Source organism: Balaenoptera musculus, chromosome 2 (genome assembly GCF_009873245.2).
Source record: "Balaenoptera musculus isolate JJ_BM4_2016_0621 chromosome 2, mBalMus1.pri.v3, whole genome shotgun sequence".
Lineage (NCBI taxonomy): Eukaryota > Metazoa > Chordata > Mammalia > Artiodactyla > Balaenopteridae > Balaenoptera > Balaenoptera musculus.
The window spans coordinates 90,282,579-90,308,016 of record NC_045786.1 but is presented as its reverse complement, the minus strand read 5'-3'; the positions used below and the strand labels follow the sequence as shown (position 1 = coordinate 90,308,016).

The 25,438-nt window shown below is 37.8% G+C and overlaps 2 protein-coding genes across 19 annotated transcripts in view; one reads left to right on the top strand and one right to left on the bottom strand.

The window, feature by feature from the left end:
- TMEM87A (transmembrane protein 87A) overlaps positions 1-23,636 on the bottom strand; it is a 43,938-nt gene extending 20,302 nt beyond the window's left edge. For 4 of the 8 annotated variants that reach the window (XR_005018937.1, XM_036845154.1, XM_036845155.1 and 1 more), the window contains exons 1-10: positions 23,398-23,593; positions 22,040-22,100; positions 19,019-19,104; positions 15,617-15,730; positions 13,139-13,192; positions 13,008-13,052; positions 9,023-9,140; positions 3,712-3,773; positions 2,742-2,925; positions 1,639-1,738 (exon numbers count right to left, since the gene is read on the bottom strand). Coding sequence is in view for 6 of the 8 variants with exons in the window: in XM_036845154.1 (XP_036701049.1) it covers positions 1,639-1,738; positions 2,742-2,925; positions 3,712-3,773; positions 9,023-9,140; positions 13,008-13,052; positions 13,139-13,192; positions 15,617-15,730; positions 19,019-19,104; positions 22,040-22,100; positions 23,398-23,541 (968 nt within the window). In the remaining 2 variants the exon portion in view is untranslated. Of the gene's footprint in view, positions 1-1,206; positions 1,283-1,638; positions 1,739-2,741; positions 2,926-3,711; positions 3,774-9,022; positions 9,141-13,007; positions 13,053-13,138; positions 13,193-15,616; positions 15,731-19,018; positions 19,105-22,039; positions 22,101-23,397 lie in introns of all 8 variants that reach the window. The other 4 variants (XR_005018938.1, XM_036845152.1, XM_036845153.1 and 1 more) reach the window with 4 other exon arrangements.
- The window catches only part of LOC118891308 (calpain-3), a 167,131-nt gene that overhangs the window by 11,262 nt on the left and 130,431 nt on the right, over positions 1-25,438 (top strand). For 4 of the 11 annotated variants that reach the window (XM_036845130.1, XM_036845128.1, XM_036845131.1 and 1 more), the window contains exon 1: positions 23,843-24,625. The exons of 2 other annotated variants lie outside the window; for them this stretch is intronic. In XM_036845130.1, coding sequence (XP_036701025.1) covers positions 24,597-24,625 — 29 coding nt within the window. In that variant the 5' untranslated portion in view covers positions 23,843-24,596. Of the gene's footprint in view, positions 1-23,691; positions 24,626-25,438 lie in introns of those variants that run through there. 5 more of the 11 variants (XM_036845126.1, XM_036845125.1, XM_036845132.1 and 2 more) reach the window with 3 other exon arrangements.

Here is a 25,438-nt window from a genome sequence, read left to right as displayed (position 1 = left end):
CTAGAAAAACTGCAAATGAGCAGGAATTTATTTCCCCAATGGTGTTATCTTAGAAACCAAGAATACTGCCTGGCATACAGGAGGCAACCACATATGTTAAATGAATAAATACATTTTCAAAGTGAGAACCCCCCATTCCCCTAATCCCATTTAAAGCAAAACTCCTTTAAATGAATGAAAAAATTTAAAAAATTAAAGTCCCCCATTTCTTTAATTCCACTTAAAGCAAAACTCCTTGAAATAATTGTCTATACCTAACTCCAATTCCTCTCCCCCTATTTAAGAGAGAATTCCCCTTATTCTCTCTTAAACTCACTCCAATCAAGCTTTTTGTCCTACCCCTTCATCAAAACTGTTCTCATTTAAGGTCGCTAATATCCTCCATGTAGTTAAATCCAATGATCACTTCTCAATCCTCTTACTTGACACAATTAATCACTCCCCCCTTGAAACAGTGTTCAGCTTTGTCTTCCACTTCACTGGTCACTTCTCAATTTCCTCTGCCCTAATTCTACTTCACCTCATTGACTTCTAAATAATAATAGTCCAAGGGCTCAGTCCTTTGACCTCTTCTCTGTATACACTCACTTCCCTGATGATCACATCCAGTCTTAATGGCTTTAAATAACAGCTACATCCTTATGACTCCCAAATTTATATCTCTGCCTTAATTTCTCCCTCCTACTTCCCTCATTTGGATACCTAACTGAACTCCTAATCCTGCCTCCACTCCAAACTTATTCCATTTAAGATCTTCCTGAACTCAGTAAACGTCAATTCCATCCTTCCACTTGCTTAGATCAAAATAGTTGGCATTATCCTTGAGTCTAGATCAAAATAGTTGGCATTATCCTTGATTCTAGATCAAAATAGTTGACATCATCCTTGATTCTAGATCAAAACAGTTGGCATCATCCTTGATTCCTTTTCTCTTTCACATCACACATTTGATCTACCAGCAAAGTCCACTGGCTCTACCTTCAAAATATAAAAGAATCTGACCACATCTTAACATTTCTTCCCCTGGTGTACATATAGCTTCTTCACCGACTTGGATCTTTGCTTAAATGCCAAAGTGAAGCCTTCCTTGGCCACCATATTTACAACTGAAAGTTCCACCTCCTGCCTAGAACTCTATATGCTTCCCCTGCTTTATCTGCTCACTGACACGTTAGATTTTTCACTCACGTATTTTTTTTTACTCACGTATTTTTGTCTGTGCACCAGTCTGTCCACAAATGTAAACTCCAAGTCTTTTGTTTTCTTGCTGTATCCCTAGGGCCTAGAACAATGTCTAATATATAGAAGGCACTCAAGAATGCTCTTCCCATTAAAAAAATCTGATTTGCAAGAATACTTTGGAAGAGTAAAGTCACAATAAGTTTATTCTAAAAGTTTGATGTTTCAATGTCATTTGCTATACTGCAGGTTTTCCTGCAGATGCTCCTTAAATTCTAAGCAGTAAAATGAAACACTAACATTTTTCCAACTTTTACAAATCCACAGAATTTCAGATACCTTTGATTTCAGGACTATTTCTTATATCGACTCTTTCAGAATTACATTGGAAACCTGAAACACTGTTTCAATTTAATCAGCATTTTAATTTGCTCTTCCATATAGGAAGTTAATACTTACTTGACTATGCCATATCCCAGACTGACTATGATGACCAGGGTTCGAGCCAGTGAGCGTTTAACTGCTGAAAGCAGCTCTGCAAGGATCAGGGCACCTTGCACTGTAAGAAAGAAAAAAGGGGGAAAAAATGCAGTATGTAAACTAGGTTTGGGAAAAGGCACAATTCTAGAACCAGAATGTAGATTTCTAACACTCTTCAGAATAAGCACTGATATTAGTCCTACTTAAAAAGAATACCTCTTCTGCGATGTTTACAAGTACAAGCTGGTATCACTTAGGGTCTTACTCATGTGGATAGCAATCTGGGTGTGCTCAATTTACCTTCCTTCTTCACCTCCCGCTTCACTAAAACCTCAGCAGAATACCTCACCCTACTTCAACAATTTATAGCATCTAAGGAATATTCCTCCCAGTTTAAAACACTGTGAAATATAGCTATATGTAGGAGAGCACAAACCACAACACAGAATTTTCAACTCACTTTCACATCTATTATTTTCAAGCCATTTCAAAGACCAGGGAAAGATCTAATTAGTATATCTTGCAACAAGAATTATTAATAATTAAATGGTCTGATGAGAGACAACTGAAGCTATCACAAAAAAACACTTCAGTACGAAACAATTTCTATCACTACCTGTTCACCTTACTAAACCATAAATACCCTCCTATTTTCTCGGTATTACTATATTTTACCAATCCCCCCCCCCCACCCAGTATCTCTGAAATCAAGGTAGGTCTTACAATCAATGGCATCTTACAATTAAATTAGCAGTATTTACCTTCTTTCTTAGATGCATATAATAATGGTACCTTAAAAATCAACAGCAACTGAGATTCAATATGATAATAATAGTCCCAAAATGGCCACTACTGTAGTAACTTCTGTGAGTTTGTTTCAATAAAATTACTCTTAAATAACTGAACCCACAATTTAAGAGATTAAAAACAAAGTCACAATCATAGTGATTCTGCTTAAGTTATTCTAATAATTAAGTAACTGCAAAGTTACAGCTACTTAATGACTGCTGACCTTAGGAAAATTGTCTTAAGTTTCACCTGCCAATCACTAACAAACTGGCAAACATTTTTTGGTCACATACCAGATTCTCCTTTGTATCGGATGTTCTGATATTCTGCATAGAAGACAGCTTTCTCGAGCATTCCCAGGAAGATGACAGCGCCAATCCAAAACTGAATTCTCAGGAGATCTCTCCAATAGCAAGCAGACCATGCCAGCCACAGAACACCAAATAGGACATATACAATACACATCACCATGAAAAACTGTCATCCAAGTGGGTAAAAGGGAAAAAGAAGGATTAGGGCCAAGAGCCAATTTAGAATCAACACACAGTCTTAACATATTGTAAAAAATATACATACTACACCTTCTATCTTAAAAATTATTTTATTTCTTTGAAGTTCAATACTAAGATGAAAAAACTGTCTCCTCTCGGGCAGAGAGAGACAACCTAAGAGTCTCCCTTAGAGAGTGACCGCTCTTTTGTATTAAAAGAGTTTTTTCAGCTCACAATCTAAAATTATTTAAATGAAGACAATGAGAGGAAAAAAGGCACAGCAGGGTTAAGATACAGCTGAAGGCAAGGAAACACAACAGAGCGGGAAAACTATAAAAGCACAAGGAAAAAGAAAAAAAACCCACAAACAAAAGAAATCTGAAAACAGATTAAGGATGTTCTCAGACACACAGACTGAAAAGGAGAAAGTGTCATCATTTACTCATCCTAAGTGGGATCAGAAACTATAGGGTTTTAAGAAGTACCCCATTTTGGATCCTAGAGAGGATGTGAGAGGTGAAATGACCTTTGAGGTACTTTCCAACTCTAAAATTCCACAAGTCACTGACTTCATTTTACACATGAGAAAATGAGGCACAGAGGGGTTCACTGACACTTCCAAGATCACATTCTAGTAGGAAGTAAGTACAGAACTACAAGCAGTATTTTCTGAACTGTTGAGGAACAAGTCTTTAATACTGCCACAAAACATGGACAATCTTTCAAGCTAAACTCATTTAATGTTGAGGTTAAAGAATATAAGTTCACTTACAATCATCAATGGGTATTCTTCAAGCGTGAGGTATTCATAGGGACCTTTCACTTCAACAGTCACTGCCAAAACACAGTCCTCAGAATTAATGTAAAGAATGAAAAAATTAAACAAAAACATTGTCTGATATTTGTTTGATGAAATTAATGAAAACTCCATTGGGTAATTTACTTTTATCCATTTCAATCCTGGTGATTATTACACTTTGTAAAGCACTCTGAAATTCATAAAGTGTTCTGATGGTTTGTGCTGTGTCCTGCACAGGCCTCAGCATGACTCTGCTCTAGTCAGTTATCTTAGGTGGAAAAGCCCTTTGTTCCCACACTCACATCCTTTAAAGACTAAGTTGAATGTATTTCCTCCACAAAACCTGGTGAGCTGCCCAAGTGGAACTATTCCCCATCTCCTCTAAATTCCATACATACTTCATGTATGCTTTTTCTTACATCATTAATATGCTTTGAAAAGTAATGGACTTCATTCCTTCATTCTGCCGCCCTCTTTGTTCTTTTCTCTCTCCTTACCTATATTTTCCTACTGCTTTCCTTCTTCCTTTTTTACCTACTTTAATTTTATGTGACTTTCATACATTAATATATCATTTTCAGAAGGTGCTTAATAATAATGAAGAGTTTAATGAAGCAGAACAAATGACAGTAACAACAAGAATTTGGAAGATTTGCCTTACTGAAGCAAACCTATGCCTACTTTAAAATTGTAATTGATAAAACTACTTGGATAAATTTTAAGTATGATTAATAAATAAACTGATTTATCTGAGAAGTGACAGCTATCTCCAGAGAGAGACTATTCAACAAAAATTTCCTACTAATTTTTATCAAGCAAAAAGGACATACCATTATTAAAAGTAAATCAGGTCCAATACTTATATGAAGAAAAGGAGCATCCCATAATAGCAATCACAAAAATTTCATAGCTGAACTGGTTAGTAATATAAACCCTCTTAATTTAATAAAAGAGTAAATAAAATAATTAGTAAATATCTGTCAAATTCTTTGTTGACTCTACAGCAGGGGTCAGCAAAATACAGCACATGGACCAAATCTGGCCATCTATTCCAAAGTTTTATTGGAAAATAGTCACATCCACCTACTTACATACTGTTGATGGCTACATTTACACCACAGTGGCAGAGTTGGGTAGTTGCAGCAGAGAGAACATTTACTATCCGGCACTTTAAGAAAAAGTTGGCTAATCCCTGCTCTATGCTAAAATATAACATACATTTACTGAGCACTTACCATGTGACACACACTATGGAAAATACAGGAGATGGAAAGATGTAAAAGATGTTTTCTGCCATCTAGTGGATTACTATCTTCAGGGGAGAGGGAGTTGGAAAGCAACAGAGAACTGTGCCCCTGAGCCAGACCCAGAAGGATGAGTGTGTATTTTCTATGATGACATAAAAAGCCATCCAGGTAGAGGACATTACATGAACAAGGACTGGTGTGAAAATGCATGATATATTTAAAGAACATGTAGTTTGAGACTCCATATGGTACCATACAGTAGCATTTTGACACAAGGCAGCAAAAGGTAAACTGGGACAATTTGTAGAGTTTTATAAGCCTTGCTGCAGAATTGGACATTTTATAGTAACAGGAAGACATCAAAGGTTTTAATGAAGGTAAGAAAGATGATAAAAGTGTTTTAGAGAGAGAATTTTAGGACTTTCACAAGGTGTAGTTAAGTTTTGAGTATCATCTTTTTAGTTCCAAACAACAGATGGATAAAACAAAAACAAAAAAGAGAGGAAACAAAAAGGACATGAGCTCAAAAACAAGATAAACAGCTCCATGTATCAAAACTGAACAGAAACTCAGAACAGTGCATGAGGCTGAATCCATGGTCATGGTGGACTCTGGGCCCCAAAGTATGCTACAGTAGTTGAGCGTGCAGCTCCTGTGGAATCACTGAAACTAGTAGGAGTCTAAGATAAAGGGGGACCAGAGCCAGATTTGATGCATGAAGAGCCTGAAGTGGACTGGAGCAAGGTTTCTTCTCCATCTTTTTCAAAGAAAGAAGGTACAAGGTAAATCTTGGCAAATGCTCCTTGAGACTATTACTCATTAGGAAGCCATGCGCCTAGATACAGGAGGATATACATATGTCTTGGGTCTAGAAACTGCCAGGCCACCTCTGGTTTGCCTAGATCTGCTATATTCCATATTACTATGGAGAATAAGACCCATCTCTGTCTTGGGAATTAAACATTCAATACAAGAATCCATAAAAAACAAAAGTTTAAAATTAAGTCAAATGAAATAAAGAATAAAGACGAAAGTAGAAATTAATGAAATCGACAATGAAATAGGAAAATTAAAACCAGAAGCTGGTTCATTGGGATAAAAATATAGTAAAATAGAATTCTTGAAATATTTTAAAAGTTATAAAGAGAAGGCACAGAAGCAATATTAAGAATAAAAATAGATTTTTTTTTTTGTAAAGTAATATCATTACTAACTTTATGCCAGCAAATTTGAAATCTTGAATGAAATGGACAATTTCTCAGTGGGAAAAAAAAGAAAAACCCTGATTCAAGGAAAAATAGAAAAACTAAAACTAAAATACTTATTACTATTAAAGAAAATAAATCGGTTGTTGGGACTCCGCTGGTGGTCCAGTGGTAAAGAATCAGCCTTCCAAAGCAGGGGATGTGGGTTCGATCCCTGGTTGAAGAACTAAGATCCCACATGCTGCGGGGCAACTAAGCCCTCGCGCCACAACTACTGAGCCTGCGTGCCTCAACTGGATAGCCCAAGTGCCACAAACTACAGAGCCCATGTGCTCTGGAGCCTGCGTGCCACAACTAGAGAGAAGCCCATGTGCCGCAACGAAAGATCCTGCGTGCCGCAACTAAGACCTGACACAGCCAAAAATAAAAGAAAGAAAGAAAGAAAGAAAATACATCAGTTGTTTAAAATCCTCATGGCATGGGACTTCCCTGGTGGTCAAGTGGTTAAGACCCCACGCTTCCACTGCAGGGCGATCCCTGGTCGGGGAACTAAGATCCTGCATGCTGCGCAGTGAGCCAAAAAAAAACCCCCAAAAAACAAAAAACCTTCATGAGGGAAAAAAAGAACATCAGGCCAAAACACTATCATAAGTGAGTTCTATCAAACATTCAAGGAATGGATAATTCTATCCTTACAAAAACTGCTCAACAGAATATAAAAACGGGACATTCTCTTATTCATTGTATGAAACTCGCATAACCTGGATGCCAAAACCCATAGAAGATGTACGAGAAATGAAAATCATAGGCCAATCTTACTTTGAACATAAGACAAAAAACTCTAAATAAAATTCTGGAAAATAGAATGTGTGTGTGTGTGTGTGTGTGTGTGTGTGTGTGTGTGTGTGTGTGTGTGTGTGTGTGTGTGTGTGTGTGTGTGTCTGGAAAATAGAATCTGTGTGTCTGTGTGTGTGTGTGTGTGTGTGTGTGTGTGTGTGGAAAATAGAATCTGTGTGTGTGTGTGTGTGTGTGTCTGGAAAATAGAATCTGTGTGTCTGTGTGTGTGTGTGTGTGTGTGTGTGTGTGTGTCTGGAAAATAGAATCTGTGTGTGTGTGTGTGTGTGTGTGTGTGTGTGTGTGTCAGTCAAGGCCAAATAGTGGCATCTCAGAAATTCAAGAATGGTTTAACATTAGAAAACCAGTTAATGCAATGCATCACATTAATAGATTAAATGAGGAAATCTATATGATCAATTTAATCAATACAGTTAAAGCATTCCATAAAACTGAGTATTCATTCTAAATACTAAAAAAAAAAGAAAAAAATTCACTTAGTAAACTAAGAATAGAAAGAAATATCCTGAACCAAATAAAGAATATTTTTAAAAATCTACAGTAGGGCTTCCCTGGTGGTGCAGTGGTTGGGAGTCCACCTGCCAATGCAGGGGACACGGGTTTGAGCCCTGCTCCGGGAGGATCCCACATGCCGTGAAGCAACTAAGCCCATGCGCCACAGCTACTGAGCCTGCACTCTATAGCCCAGGAGCCACAACTACTGAGCCTTTGTGCCATTACTACTGAAGCCCACGTGCCTAGAGCCCATGTTCCGCAACAGGAGAGGCCACGGCTATGAGAAGCCCATGCACCACAACAAAAGAGTAGCCCCCGCTCACTGCAACTAGGGAAAGCCCACGTGCAGCAACAAAGACCCAATGCAGCCAAAAAATAAATAAAATAAAAATCTTAAAAAAAAAAAGACAGGGCTTCCCTGGTGGCGCAGTGGTTGAGAATCTGCCTGCCAATGCAGGGGACACGGGTTCAAGCCCTGGTCTGGGAAGATCCCACATGCCACGGAGCAACCAGGCCCGTGAGCCACAATTACTGAGCCTGCACATCTGGAGCCTGTGCTCTGCAACAAGAGAGGCCGCGATGGGGAAAGGCCCACGCACCGCGATGAAGAGTGGCCCCCACTTGCCGCAACTAGAGAAAGCCCTTGCACAGAAACGAAGACCCAACACAGCCAAAAATAAATAAATAAATAAATAAAATTAATTAAAAACAATCAAAAATCTACAGTAAACATCATATTTAATGGTGAAATGTGCTAATATTGCCAATAAAGTCAGGAGCAAGAAAGGATGGCCACCATCATTGTTTCTATTCAACATTCTACTTGAGAAAGCAGGGGAGGGAAGAAAACTGTAAAGGAGAAGGAAGAAACAAAAAAAGAAACCACAGAAAATAAGATCAATTAGTAAGCTATTGTAAAATTCTAGGTAAGAGATAGATGAATCCCTAAACTGGGCAGCGAAAGTAGAAAGGAGAACACTAAGAAAAATTGAGACATTAAAAAATTATCCAAGTCAATCGATTTAAAAATTTCCAAGTTTTGACTTCATAACTAAGTTTTAACAAGTCTACTGAGAACATAATACTAATTGAAAATTTTAAAAGCAGGAGGATCAAATGAAAGAAAATGAAATCTAGTATCTATAATACATAATAAGAAAGCATACGTGAAGTGCCTATCACATACATATTGAATGCAGAAAAATGTTAATTTCTCTCCCTCAATTTTTCTACTTGACAACATTCTTAATTTATTATTCCCTCTTTTTTTTTTTTGGCTGCTCTGCACAGCTTGTGGGATCTTAGTTCCCTGACAAGGGATCGAACCTGTGCCCTCTGCAGTGGAAGCATGGAGTCCTAACCACTGGACGGCCATGGAATTCCCCTTATTATTACCTCTTTAAAGCAATTTTACACTACCCACCATGCGACACAGCTGGATAACAGTAATACAAATGATAAAAAGAAACAAAATGTACTTACTGGTAAAAAGATTACTTAGTGAATTTTCTTTTGATGATTCTTTGGAGGGTGAAATGCCAACATGTACAATAAAAATGTATGGTGCATCTTGCCAAGTTTTCAAGGGCTCATGCATTACCTAGAGAAGAAAGAAGACATCAAATCTCCCAATCTTAAGAATTAAGAACACAGGTTGGCGGGAGGGGGGTGAGGAATTGGGAGATGGGGATTGACACATATACACTATTGATACTATGTATAAGACAGATAACTAATGAGAACATACTGTATAGCACAGGGAACTCTATTTAATGCACTGTGGTGACCTAAATGGGAAGGAAATACAAAAAAGAGGGGATATATGTATATGTATAGCTGATTCATTTTGCTGTACAGCAGAAACTAACAAAACATTGTAAAGCAACTATAATCCAATAAAAATTAATTAAAAAAATACAAAGTGGCAAAAAAAAAACCCCACAGGTTAATTACACAATATGAATATTTCGTTCCAGAATGTGCCCAGAAACTTCGTTGAGTCCTTCACTTTTACTCATTAAAACAGTTGCCAAAACAAACAGGCCTACAGTGTATACAATAAAGTAGGTTAGATTATAAATTACTAAAAGGCAGGACATCTTATATTTTGTTATACACAAAAATCTCATGTTTAACATTTTTTTTTTTAAACAAGGAAAACCTCAATTTAAATCCCTAAAATGAAACTCTACTTAAGCCATGCTAAGATGCTAGGTTATATTTTACACAGATATCCCAAACAAACTAAAGAAGTTTAATTTAAGTCACCTGGAAAAAACCACCCATGATGACCTTGGTGAATTATAAACACCAGTTCCTGAATCTAATTCCCTTTGTTCAATGCCCTTCCCAAGACCACCACAATTTCTGCTAACAAGGTCTCACATTTATATCAAAAATGTAATCTTGGCTGGGCTATATGGAAAGCAAGAGTCACTGTCCCCCAAAGTCAAGAAAGTAGTATAAATAGCCTCCATGTTCATGGAACTGGTTACCTGATCCAAAGCCAGTTAGTCTGTGCACAGCCCTAGCAAAAAGCCATCAAAGGGTGTGTTGCCTTAAATGCTAGATGGACTATGGACCTTCACAAAAGCAAGACTAAAACAGAAAGACAAGGGAGATGAACATAGAAAATGTTTGGCTGCTTCTTCCTCATGTCTGAAAGGAGGCACTACTACTTAGACTTGCAATTTATTACTTTCTGCTCTTAAAAGGAACTTTTATCCAGAGACCTCTGGGTAAGCTTCATTGATCTATGAAGCCCCTCAAAGTGGATAATAGATTCTGCATTTTCCTAGGGAGCCACAGCTTTTCTCAAATGCTAAAATTATCCTACAACCCAAGAAAATTCTGAACAAGAGTTCAAAAATTATATTCCATGACACAAATTCAAAGTGTCAAAACAAAGCAGATTAAATGATTCTTCAGCTTTACATTTACTAGGTTATCTTAGTAACTTAAGGACATAAATGTCATGTTGAATCATACGTTGATTTACCTCTGCCTGATAGGCTCTTTCTGACAAAATTCAGGGGCACTTTGTGAGAAAACTGTACATATTCAAAGTTACAGGTACATCATGTCCTATTTATCCACTGAACCTCTCCTGAACTTAACTGTTCATTAACCAGTAAAACTTTGGTATAATAAGTTGCTCTGCTATAAATTTTACATATCTTAAAAACTACCTCTTACAAATCTCAAAGGGACTGATTCTCATATTCCAAGATTTGATAAAGTTTGCACTTAACTCTGAAATATAGATATTTTGACCCTGTAAAAATAATATTCATAGGCTAGGCACTCTGTTAAGCATGTAATATTTATTACTTTCTTTAATTCTCACAACAATCCTATCAGATACTATTACTAGCTCCTTCAGTAGGTGAATGGATAAACAAACTGTGGTACATCCAGACAATGAAATATTATTCAGCACTAAAAAGAAATGAACTATCAAGCCACAAGAAGGCATGGAGAAACCTTAAATGCGTATTACTAAGCGAAAGACACCAATATGAAAAGATGATATATGATTCCAACTATATGACATTCTGGAAGATGCAAAACTATAGAGACAGTAAAAAAAAAAAAATCAGTGATTGCCAGGGGCTTGGGGATAGGGAGGGATGAATAACTGGAGCATAGGGGATTTTTAAGGCAATGGAACTCTTCTGTATGATATTATAATGGTGTTTATCTGTCATTTTATACTTCTTAAAACCCAAAGAATGTACAACACAAAGAACTAACCCTAATGTAAACTACAGACTTCGGTTGATAATGATGTGTCAATGATGGCTCATCAATTGTAACAAGTGTACCACACTGGTGCAGGATGCTGATGGTGTGGGAGTGTGAGTGTGCATCTGTGGAGGTGGTATGTGGGAACGCTCTGTGCTTTTTGCTCAATTTTGTTGTGAACCTAAAACCGCTCCAAAAAATAAAACTTATTAATAGAAAAAAAATTATAATGGTAAACATATCACATTATTCCTTAAATCAAACCAGAAAACTCAGTTAATCAAGATATTAAATCTTTTCTTAGGGGAAGGGACAGAGAGAGGCCCTTTCCTCTAAAAAACATGTTTTATCAGAGTTTTAATAAAAGGGGGTAGAGGTACTGAACTTATTAGTATCCTTTAAATAGGATTATAAAGTATTCTCTTAGGCTCAATTTCAGGAAGAATAATCAAAGGACAGATAATTCTTTGACTTCTTTTGACTATAAACAGACTAAATATTTCTAAACATTACTTGTGATATTCAACAGGGTCATCTTTTCAGCCAGCTTTAATCACTGGGAACAGGGCTCAAGCCTTCAGTAGAACTTAAAAGTATGCTATGCACAGAAGACCACTGAATAAAGCACAATTACAAACAGCCAATATGCATGTAAATGGATATTCAGCATCAACAATTATTGTTTAATACAATTTACAAAAATTTAACCTGAAAAACTGCATAAATCTGTTTTAAATTATAATAGCCGTTGTTTGTGAGGAACGAGGGAAACGCAATCTTACTTTCTTGGGCCCACAAATCACTACAACTTTTCTCCAGAGCAGTTTGACAAAACATTACAAAAGAATTTATAAACTGTGCATATACTTGGACCCAACAGTTCCACCTCTAGGAATTTAGGCTAAAGAAAATATTATAAATGTGCACAAAGATACAGCTAGACACTATGAACATGATCCTATCCATAACAGTGAAAATTTGGAAGCAACCCAATGTACATCAACTGGGAGTTAATTATAAAAATCATGGTAAAATAGTAAGCAGCCCAAGAGAGGCCTGAGTAGGCCCTAACTGCTCACCCCAACTGATCTTAAGGCTCTGTACAAGAAGGAAGTAAAAGTTAAAACAGAGTTTTAAATTGTGAAAGAAGCCAGACACAGGCCACAAATTGTATGATTCCATTTATATGAAGTGAACAGAACAGGCAAATCCACAGAGACAGAAAGAATAGTGTTTGCCTAGAGCTGGGGGAACAGTGGAATGAGGAGTGACGGCTAATGACGGCATGGTTAGTTTTTGGGGTGATGAAGATGTTCTGGAATTAGACAGTGATTGGTGGTCGCACAACTAAAAACCTCTTAATTGTACATTTTAAAAGGGTAAATTTTGAGATATACTCTTTCAATTATATTCTATCACAAGATTTTACGTGGAGTTTAAGGTTCTTCCTTAAAAGTTTCTTACTATTTACAAATAATATTTATAGGGTGATAATTACAAAACAATACAGACTGATTGTAGCAAACATGAAAAAGAGAAAACATAAAAAAGAAAATAAAAATCACTCACAATATCATCCAGATATAACCGTTATTAACATTTTGGTGTATAACTTCCATTCTTAAGTTTCTTTTTAAATGTAAGCATAAGATAAGAATTTAAAATAAACAAACAAAAGAACACTAAAATGTGTTCAATGCCCTAAATTCCCTATCACACTTACAGTTTTGTCTCCAGTAAAGGTAAGATTTGTTCCATTCTCCTTGGCCTTCAAACAAACACACACACAAAAAAGAAAATTAATTCAGAATTTCTACTTTACTCTCAGAAATATATAAAAAGGAAAACAATTACCTCCTGTTTTTCTCCTAAAAGAGGCAATCGATGCACGAAATCCCCAGAAAAACTCTATGAAAGAAATAGAAAACTAAAATTAAAGATGTATAACAGCAAAAGAAAAGCATAGCTCAAAATCCACAGAAACAGGGCTTCCCTGGTGGTGCAGTGGTTGAGAAACTGCCTAATGCAGGGGACACGGGTTCGAGCCCTGGTCTGGGAAGATCCCACATGCCGCGGAGCAACTAGGCGGTGAGCCACAGCTGCTGAGCCTGCGCGTCTGGAGCCTGTGCCCCGCAACGGGAGTGGCCGCGATAGTGAAAGGCCCGCACACCACGATGAAGAGTGGCCCCCGCTTGCCGCAACTAGAGAAAGCCCTCGCACGAAACGAAGACCCAACACAGCCAAGAATAAATAAAATAAATAAATAAATAAAGTAGCTATTAATTTAAAAAAAAATCTACAGAAACAGTTAAAGCAAAACATATTATAAAAGTAAACATAATAATATGGCATTAACAGACAAAATACTTCCAATTAACCACAAACAAGTGAATAAAACCTTGCTAGAAACTAAAAAATAGTATCAAACCAAACTGGCCACTCAATTTTTCTATAAGATTATAGATATTGTCATTCTTGACAAAACCTTAGACAGAAAACATACAAGTAGGATAAATGGATGTCACAGTTCCCTGAATTTCTACAGATGAGGAAAATGTGGCTCAAAGCTATAAAGCTTTAGATACAGAAATGGGATCTGAACCTAAGAGTCCTAACTCTGAGGTCCACTGCTCCTTCCATCACAACACATGCCACACCTGTAAAAAAAACCTCCACTAATTACCTTTCTTACCAGTTATCAGCAAAGGAGGCATTATCCTTCCTGAGTACTTAGGGCATGTATTTCAACTGTACATTAGACTGGAAGAGGAAACCTTATGAAGAGGGGTTTATGCCAAAACCCTTGAAAGCTTATAGCAGATCTAAAAGTAGTGAACCTTGGGCAACAATATACAACAGGTAACTTTCCACAATCAAATCCAAGAAAGGCCAACCAATCCTCCTAGCCTGGGGGATAAATTTGGAAAACCAACAGAAAACCCCCTACTCACCATCACATTGTGCCTAGCTTTCTTTTTCTACCATACTTCCACTATTTTAAAGCTATTTTCTTTTTATCCAAGGTCATAAAATCTACGGTATGACAAGAACACAACCCTTGTAGTTCAATTATCAATGACTTCATTTGCTCATCAATTAAATTATTAAGTAAAGGACTTCTTATCAATAAACTTTACTTGTAGTAAGTAGACAGAAAACCTAACTTTCCATGAACTTGCCTCTTCAAGGAAAGGTGCTAAATAATCTGAAGCAGTATTTAAATGCAGTAAAGACAATGCAAAAGCTATAGCTAAAATAACTATTTTCAACACCTATAAAATACATAATTTTTCTATCAAAAAACTGGGGTCAGATTCTACTTCTAAGAAAAGAGAATTTTATAATATAAACCCCAATTATATGATTACATACATATAAGCATTAAAATACACAATATTGGGAATTCCTTGGCAGTCCAGTAGTTAGGACTTGGTGCTTTCACCGCCGTGGCCCAGGTTCAATCCCTGGTCAAGAAACTAAGATCCCGCAAGCTGCAGAGCACGGCCAAAAGATAATAATAATAATACAAAATAAAATAAAATAAACAATATTATTCACCTCTTCCCCTTTATTCAAAAAAAGTTGTAAAGTTCAACCCTTTGATTTCAAGTCTATAGTAGGAAAATCTAAAAATGTTGATTCTGGGATATATCAATTAGATGAGATGACAAAAGGATTAAAAAATGAGGGTTTCAAAAGTCCATCAATGGATGAATGGATAAAGAAAATGTGGTATATACGTACAATGAAATATTATTCAGCCTTAAAAAAGAAATGAAATTCTGATGCATGCTATATGGATGAACCCTGAAAACATTTTATTACGTTAAAGAAGACAAAAAAATATTGTACGATTTGACTTCTTTGAGATATCGAGAACAGTCAGATTCACGGAGAAAGAAAGTAGAATAGTTGTTACCAGGGAAGTGGGAGTGGAAGTGGGGGTGGGTGTTTTTATTATTTAATCGTTATGAAGTAACCACTGCAGATGATGAAAAAGTTCTGGAGATGGCTAGTGCTGATAGTTGCACAACAAGGTGAATGTACTTAATGTAACCGAATGGCACACTTCAAAATGGTTAAAATGGTAAATTCTACGTTATATATATTTTACTATAATAAAAAAACCGGGGCTTTGTTTTTTACACACAAAGGAAAGCACAACCTCTCTTTGAGATGAATATTTAAGTGGCTGACTATGTACCTATCAGAACATGATTCTAACTTGCTTCTGTCAGAAGGAATTGAGGAGTGAGAAATGCATATCACCAAAAATACAGCCATCGTATTATTCACCTCTTCTATTTCCCTCCAACTACTATCAAATATTACCTGTGTTTTAAAGAGTTCACTGCAGTTTTGGAACAATTTTGATGATGTTTGATATTTCCCAGACAAGCCTTTTTTTTCCTTAAGGTTTTCCAAGTATGTCTCCACTTCTTCTGCCTGGAAAAACAGAGAAAATACAAAGTATTTAACTTATGTAAGATATTTAAAAGAAAACAAATAGATTGCCTTTGGTACAAATATAGTTTTGGATTTGCTATTTTTAAAATTAACAACATCTTGGGCTTCCCTGGTGGCGCAGTGGTTAAGAATCCTCCTGCCAATGCAGGGGATGCGGGTTCGAGCCCTGGTCCGGGAAGATCCCACATGCCACAGAGCAACTAAGCCCGTGCACCACAACTACTGAGCTTGTGCTCCAGAGCCTGCAAGCCACAACTACTGAGCCCACGTGCCACAACTACTGAAGCCCTAGAGCCCATGCTCTGCAACAAGAGAAGCCATCGCAATGAGAAGCCTGCGCACGGCAACAAAGAGTAGCCCCCGCACGCCGCACTAGAAAAAGCCCGCGCACAGCAGCGAAGATCCAATGCAGCCAAAAATAAATAAATAAAAATAAATAAATTTACTAAATAAATAAATAAAATTAACAACATCAGATAAAGACTATATATTAGTATTCAAGAATCTAACAGTATTGGACTCTAAAGTGCAGAATTCTAGTCTACGACTCATGAAGGATAGTCCTCTTAAAAATTCTAGGAAGACTGGGAAACTGTCAGAGTCCACAGGGTTTTGTTATAAGAAAATATATTTGCAAGAGTTCCTTGACTAAATTAACACCACCACCACCAACAACAAAAAACTTGTGCTTCTAAGCTAGATAAGCTAGAGCACAAAACTGTTGCAGCCATTCACAGCCCACTATTAATACTATGAAAAAAAAATCATTTCTGTGGTTTCATCAGTTCTGTGATTTTTCTCCCATACCAATATCCCTAATCTCACCCTCTTTTTTTCGAAGTTCCAATTTCACACCTCCAACTATTTGCTTGTCATTTCCATAACTCTGTCCTGTGGCAATTCAAAATAATTTTTACATTCTTAAGTTGTCCTGCCCATGAAGACTGAATCTGATAAGCTTGACCAGTTTTTATCACAAGTTTCAAGCATATGTAAATTTAGCTAGTGATCGATAAGGAGAAAAGGTCAATGATATTTCAAACCATAATCTGGAAATATTTCTCTCTAAATTCTTCAGTCCTCCTCATCACATCAATCTTACCCAATGTTATATAACAAAAGCAAAATACAATCAGCAACACTACAAAAAAGATAATGTAAAACCGTAATACTGGGCAGAAATTTAAAATGCTTAAGGTTTAAAAAAACCAACTGGATGGTGGACATTTTCTAAAGACTAGTCCTATTATTTTTTTAAAAGAAACCTCAAGAATAGTAGGGGAAATGTAAAAAAGAAAAGAAATGATGCAAACAGCGGGATGAAAACAGAATGGAAAAGGCCTGAAAAATCCATCTAGGAGCTATATATCTTCAATGCTCATATACAGTGTACTGTAACGATTCTGAAAGTGTGGCCCATGGATGCTTTCATGAGGTTTAAGAGGTCACAACTATTTTCATCTTCATCATCATCATCATCTATCTGCCTTGTACTGACAGTGCAAAAGTAATGATGTGAAAAATGGCAGCCCCCTATCACTGGTACCTAGCTGTACTAGTAGTCATTGTACTCTCACAGTCACAAACTTGCAGTTAAAAAAAGAAAGGCCAGTTTTATGTAAGAACGCCCTTGATGAAACAGTAAAAATTATTAATGTCATTAAATCTGGACCTTTGAGCACATGCCTTTTAAAATATTCTATCAGACAAAAAAGAAGTATGCAAAATACTATAAATGACTGTCTTAAGACAAAGCACTTTTCAACTATTGTAACTTGTAAGCTAAACTATCCACCGTTTTCATTTACTTGAAAGAATGACCAACAAACTACAGATATTCAGACTTGGGTATTTGGGAGATATTTTCCTGAAAATGGGCAAAGCGAGGCTGTCACGTCAAGGAAAGCAACTGACAGCATTCATTGTCAATAATAAAATTTAAGGGACTTGCTCGGTGGTTCAGTGGTAAAGAATCCACCTTCCAATGGAGGGGACTTGGGTTCGATCCCTGGTTGGGGAACTAAGATCCCACATGCCGTGGGGCAACTAAGCCCGCATGCCACAGCTAGAGAGCCCACGCGTCACAAACTACAGAGCCCACGCGCTCTGGAACCTGCGTGCCAAAACTACAGAGCCCAGGCGCCCTGGAGCCCGCCTGCCAGAACTAGAGAAGAGAAAACCTGCACACCACAACTAGAGAGAAGGCCGCGCACTGCAACTAGAGAGAAGTCCTCGCACCGCAACGAAAGATCCTGCATGCCGCAATGAAAATCCCGCATACTGCAACTAAGACTTGATGCAGCCAAAAATAAATAAATAAATAAATAATAAAGTCTTCTTGGACCTTGAAAAAAAATTTTTTATTAAAAAATAAGTAAATAAATAAAATTTGAGCTTTCAAGGAAAAACTGGAATTTTGGAAAACTTGCATGTTCCCTACCATGATTTATAGTTTCCAATACTTACAGAGTATCTGATGAGATTGAAAGGTCATATTAACAAATGTAATTTTGAATTAATTGTAAAATGAATTAATATTTGGAAGGTTTATATAATTCAGCCAACCAATATTTTCTAAGTGACCATGAAAGATGCTGCCAAATCAGACATGGGCAAAAGACCATTCAAAGTGCAAGACACACCAATTTATTTTAATATAACAGAGCACAGAAAAAGTTCACTGATATGGTTTCAGATTCCACACTGCAACTAACCTTTAAGAAACTCCACTTATGGCGTTTGGGTATAGAATCAAAGAACAATATCCACTATTACCTGAAAACACTATTAAAATACCATTCCCTTTTCCAACTACATATCTGTGTGAGGCCACATTTTGTGCATACACTTCAACCAAAATAACACATCACAATAGGCTGAGTGAAGGAAGTATAAGAATCCAGCTATCTTCTATTACACTAGATATTAAACAAATAGATTTGCAAAACTACAAAATAACACCACTCTTCCCAGTTTCTTTGAAAAATCGTTATTTTTCACAAATTAATAAATATTTCTGTATTTTTCTGTTTTAATTTCTAATACAGTAACCCACATGAATAAAGGCTTTTTTGGGGTCTGTAGTAAGTAAACACATTCCTGAGACCAATAAGTTTGAGAACTGATAGTACAAATTTGTCTGCAAATTGGGAAGCATGATTCTAGTTCCAGCTCTTCTCCATAGCTACATGACACTCTTTCCTCTATCAGGTTGGGACCCGATGATATCTAAACTCTAAGAAAAGTCTGTAATTTTATGTTCCATACCTTGAAGTTGTAGATTTCATTGTAACAGTCAGCACTTTTCAGATACCAGGTTATATTCAAAGATACATCACAAGGTTCTCCATCAACTATAAAAGAAGAAATCTTTGTGAATAAAAGATAATTCCCGAACAAAGCATTTTTCCTAAACTATTACCCCACATCCCATTTCCTGCTCAACTAAGATACTCAAAGACCATTCTTTCTCCAAACAGAAGGTAATGAAGTAACAAATTTTACAAAAACTGGATATTCTTCAGTTAAAAGTAAGAATTGTTGCTCACAGAAATAAAAAGCAGTTAAGGATTTTTAACCTTTGAAACCGTGTATCTATTTTTATGCCTTAAAACCTTCATTTCTGGTTCTCTCTTGGGAAAAAATCTGGAAGTGATAAAGCAGCCTTAAGTTAAAATCAGTCTTCTATTATCATTTAAATATTTACTGAGCAAAGCACTTAAGTATACAAAGATACATGGCACTGTGTTAGGCCAAACAGGGGAACAGAAGGGAACAAATTATTGAAGACTCTTAAGAAAAGTCTTAAAAAAGATTCTAGTTGAAGAGTCAAGGAATAACAACATTAGGAATGTCACAAGGCAACAAAAATAGTTCCACTGAGGGAAAACCTCATGGCTTAAACCTTGAGAGATATCAAAATTGGATAGAAAAGAACTATCAATAAAAAGCAAACGTGGCTGGGGAAGGCAGGAATAGAAAAAACAAAGATAAAAAGAGTATTAGATTCTTTTTAAAACTCACCTTAAGAGAAGCCTCAAGGAACCTCATGAAATCATAGAAGCCTCACATAACTCATTCAACATATTTTGGAGCACAATATTCTAGTGAACCAAAGCATTAGTCTGAAGACTTGGGGGTGTAAACCTGACTATATGACTGTTAACTGTCTCACCTGGGGAAGTCAGTATTTCCTTTTATCTTTGATTCCAGCTGAGGAAGGGAAAATACACTAGAAATACATACTTTGTGCAAATGTGACAAAGATAAACACGACTGCATCTAAAAACCTACTTTTGGCTCTTAACAAAAGAAGCACACCTAAAATTACAAACTTTCCCTTTTCTTTGGTTTAAGTGGTTTTCTCAGACTAATTTTTAAGCGGCACACTTTTATAAAGCTCAACTTTTATAAGGCTTTTATAAGGCTAAAATACACAAAAATCTGATGTGCTGGATAGAATGTATGGAAATGCTGAAAAGGATACTGCAATCTTGTTATGAACTACTCAGAAGAACCAAACAGAAAAGGAATTAATTAAATAAAAGCCCTAACAGGAGATTTGCAGGGAAATATGCCTGCAAAAATACTACTATTTATGTTAAAAGACATAGAATTTTTTTTTATGGCCACGCCGCGAGGCTTGCGGGATCTTAGTCCCCGGACCAGGGACTGAACCCTGGCCCTCTGCAGTGAAAGCTCGGAGTCCTAACCACTGTACCATCAGGGAATTCCCAAAACACACAGAACTTTAAATGAATGGCTTTAAGAGACAATGAAAATGGTCCTGCCACACTCCCCACCTTCCCTTGGCTGGCAGGTCTAGTCCCTAAGAACCTTAGATGAGCCAGGTGCAGGTGTAAGGGAGAAGTGGCTATCTCTAGAAGGGACTAGAGTTCCAGGCTTTGAGCAAATCTCACTTCTTTCTCCAAAACAGACATTTTTAATGTAGGTGAAAAATTGTAATTTTAGTCTTAAAAGAAAAGAAAAGAAAATGGCCCTGCCAATTTCATGGAAATCTACTGTATACCATACCCACAAAAGCATAAAATCAGAGACAAGGTAAGTATGAGAAAACACAGAAGTAACAAAGTGAAAGACAATGCAAATTTTAAGAAGCTTCAAACCCTCCAGCAACAATGAAACACAGACACTTCAAAATATGCAGCTTGAACAAAAACCACTAGAAAAACCATTAGAACAAAATACAGGTAAGAAGAAACTGTACATAATAAAAGGACAGAATAGCATACAGGCTGTCAGGCTATTTCAAAAGACAAAATACTGCTATCCCTAAAAGCTCTTCTTTTCTAGAAAGCCAACCTCACAAGAAATACCAGCGTGTCAGAGTAGATTTGATTTAAATCAAACTTAATTATTAGCCAAGAGATCATATTTTCATGGACACAGTATATTCTTCATAGAAATTCTACCTAACCCCTCCATCCCACCAGGCTATAATCTAAATAAGAGAAAGGGTCTTTTCTATCACTTCCTTGCTCTCTAAAACAGTGTCTGGCACATAGTAGGTGTTCAGTAACTACCTACTAAGTGATTAAAAGAATAAAATCATCCAACTATGACATACTTTGCATTTTCATAGAGAGAAATATGCATAGGAGCACACATGGATGAGCTGGATTTTTATTCCTGATCTTGAAATGGAGCTGCCCATGATCATTCATTCTCTAAAAATAAAGCCAGTTTCAGAAATAAAAGGAAGCTTTTCTTTAATGCACAATGGGGTATTCTGGATTCAGATACAGTGGTTTTCCCACTGGACAGACTGGTTTTGTTCTACATATCCCTATTTCCTGGTAATTATCTTTGAGCTTCCTCTTCCAAAGATCCAAGTGGTAAAATACTCCTTCAGCAAACAAAAGCTTTACTGAACATATTTGTTCAGAGCCAATGGTCTGACAAACCTAGGTCATGTGTCCAGTAAACATCTAACAAGCACACAAAAACAAAATTGGCAGTTATCTCTATGACTCAGAACAGATTAAAACCCATGGAGGCGATCAACCAAAACAATGTGTCTAACTATATACTGTTAACACCAGAAAAACAAGAGAAGAAAATAATGTTCATAAAAGTTAAGTATTCTAAAGATTATTCTGTGAAAGTACCTTAGTTACACTACGTAGGTTTATACCTAGATAGTGCTGGACTATTAAATTTCAGAACTTATGCTGAGAGTAAATCATCAGAGGTAGAAAATAGGTAATTTGAAAGTTTAAAGATCACTCAAAAACTCGAATAAAAACTTCATGAAATGCAAAAACTCACATTTCAGGAAGATAGTGGTATTTTTGAAGAGGATCTTTCCAAAACTAAAATAATTTTTCCCCTGCAAAGATAAAGGAGAGATAATTAGCATCAGATCACTTTAATTCCCAAAGCAGAATATAACTGATATAAAAGCTAAAATTTATAAAATGTTGACGTTAGTTTTCTTAACACACTCACACAAAGAGGCATCAATATCCTTCCTTTTAGTAAAATTCAACCATATCCAAACTGCAGGATTTTGAAGCTTGGTGCAGAGACAAGTTTTTTCTTTTCTCCACAGGCCATGAAGCAAGGACTCTAGAAGGAAGGCTGCTAGAAATCCTAACCTAACTTAAATCTTTCTAGAAGGTACTCCTTAATCAGTTCATTTCCTTTACTCACTAATCACCGTCCAGAATAACCAATCATTTCTTCAAATAAACTATTCTATGAGCAAACAGCCATATTTAACTATTAACCATTTTACAGGTAACAAATAAATACCTAAAACTGAGAATCTGAAGATCGTCACCAAATGAACAAAAGCTGTAATTCTTGCCATATCAAAAGCTCAAATAAGATTTGGGCATTACAACCAGTGAGCAGAGCAGAACAAAAAGGCCACCGTGGTTTTAATAAGACTAATGCTTTTCGGCATTTCCAGCCAGCATCTGATTTGTCGGCTCACAGGACTATAGCTCTTATTACTCAAACGAGGTTTCAAAAAGGTGGTAAAGGGAAGCAAGGGTCAACCAATCCAGTTAATTGTCCTTAAGAAAATCTAACTTATCGTAAGAAACTTTAGAATACTGTTTCTTCCGTTTTAAACATTCTCACGTTAGGATACATCGTTTTAAATGCCTAGGCTTCCTAATTACACGGCAGGGCTTAGAATAACCATTTCAAAGTCCAAACGAAATCAACCAACTTCATAAGTAGAATTATCCAGTAACAAAAAAGTGCAGAGAAAAAAAAAGAAAGAAAGAAAGATGTCTATTTACATATTCCTCTCATCCAACCCGGGGTAACAAGATTCTGTGAAACTTCTGCTGAAAGAGAAACCACTCTCCACCTCTACATCAAGTTTACACGTTTCCAGTCAGGCAATGAAAGTTCTCCGCCTTTGCTGATAAGAAACCGCTCCACCGCCACTCTCCGCTCCTGAATTGACCCTGACATTCCTGCTAATCTACCCAAAGAAGTGTACGGCTTCCCGCTAAAGGGAGGTGAGTCCCGGTTAAGCAGCTACACAGACACTCCCGGCAATCCCACCCCTTTGGAACCGGACTTTAGTGGAACCTTCATGGACCCCTTGGGCTGCCGTAGCCCCACCCCTTGCTCCTCCGGGCTCAGTTGCTCCTGAAGTGACCACTCACCGACGGTATCGGAATGTGCCACTTGGATCGGTCGGCAGCAGCGACGGGTGCCGGTCCTACACTGAAAAGCGACAACGGGGACGTCTGAGCCCCCAGGAGAAGAAGAATGACAGGCAGCACCTGAAGCCACGCAGCCGCCGCCATCTTCACAGCCGTGGAGTGCCTACCGAAAGCATTTCACCTTCTTCCGGTTCGTCCCGCCCTCTTCCGGCTCCGCTCTGGGGGCGGGATAATCCGGGTCCTCAAAACCTCTGATGGCTTGTTTGTTTAGCGACTCAGCGGCCCCGCCCTCAGGCAGTCGGCTGGCTTGGTGTGAGGCTTTGGACGTACTGCGCAGGCGTCTTCCTGCCGTAACCTTGGAGTGTTAGGATGATCGGCAAAAGATACCATCCGAGTCCGCTGGCTCTTCTCTCTCCCAGCCCTTAAAGGGTTTGGGGACCAGGGAAGAACCCCATGTGGCGTTTGGCTCTCTCCTCCTCCCGTTCGCCCCAGTCCCTCATCCTGAGTCAGACGCTGGGGCCAAAAGTCTGGGAAAGCCGTAAGTCTGGCTGCCTATTTAGCGTGTAGTAGTGAGTACTCGGTTTCCGGAGGTATTTAAGCAAAGACTGGAGTTTGGCGGTGGTGGAGTATAAGCCTTCCTAAACTGGATAATGCAGTAGACAAGCCCTTTTAAAAGACCCTTGTAGCCGTGAAGAGTATGATGTAGAGTTTGGTCGGAGAACATCAACCTCCAGCAACAACCCCGCCGTCACTTCCTACTCAAAACTAAAATACAGTAGAGAGTGGGTCAGTTTTCAGTATCTGTGGCGTGACAGTCACTGAGGTAGATCTGCAGAAGCTTCGCTCTAATCACGCAGGCCTTGTCGGTACTTCCTGGTTCTCATGCTCTTGGTCTGCATCTTCTAGGGCTCTTTGAGTACACGCCTCCTCGGATGCAAAAACCTTTTCAGTTTCTAAAGAAGGCAGTTCCTCATCAGCTACTCAGAACCAAGAAAAATTTGCCAAATCTCTGTAGAAACGCAAATTTGGGCCTGGAAATCCCGGGAGCAAGTGTCAATTTGTCACTCCTTAAGGACATGAAAGTCCCAGAAACTTGATGGTGGTGAAGTGCTGGCGGTTATTTAGAAAGACTGACAATCTAAAAGATTGCCTGGGGCCTTGGCCTGAGATCTGGGAGCCTGTGAAGTGACTGGGAAGCCATGGACGCAGCTGAGAAAGAGGAAATCAGGTAAAGTCCCAGTGGTCCAGTAGGGGCTGACTCCAGGGCCCACGGAAGCAGGGGACAGATAGTATCTGAAAACAACATTCTGGCTTTGAAGACTTTATGTTTTTATAAATTTTATTTATTTATTTTTGGCTGCGTTGGGTCTTCATTGCTGCATGCGGCTTTTCTCTAGTTGCGGCGAGCGGGCTTCTCATTGCGGTGGCTTCTCTTGTTGTGGAGCACGGCCCTAGCTGTGTGGGCTTCAGTAGTTGTGGCGCATGGGCTCGGTAGTTGTGGCTCGTGGGCTCTAGAGCACAGGCTCAATAGTTGTGGTGCACGAGCTTAGTTGCTCCACGGCATGTGGGATCTTCCCCAGACTAGGGCTCAAACCTGTGTCGCCTGCATTGGCAGATGGATTCTTAACCACTACACCACCAGGGAAGCCCTGTGATCAGAACTCTTAACACATGAATTTCAAACATGTTGCTTTCCAGGTTCAGCTAAGTACATCTCTTCCTATATCATTCCAGAGTTTATTCTTCAAAACTGGAAAGATCTTTGACATAAACCACAGCAGGATCTTTTTTGACCTACCTCCTAGAGTAACAGAAATAAAAAGAAAAATAAACAAATAGGACTTAATTAAACTTAAAAGCTTTTGCACAGCAAGGGAAACCATAAACAAGACAAAAAGATAATCCTCAGAATGGGAGAAAATATTTGCAAATGAAACAACAGACAAAGGATTAATCTGCAAAATGTACAAACAGCTCATGGAGCTCAATATCAAAAAAACAATCCAGGGGCTTCCCTGGTGGCGCAGTGGTTGAGAGTCTG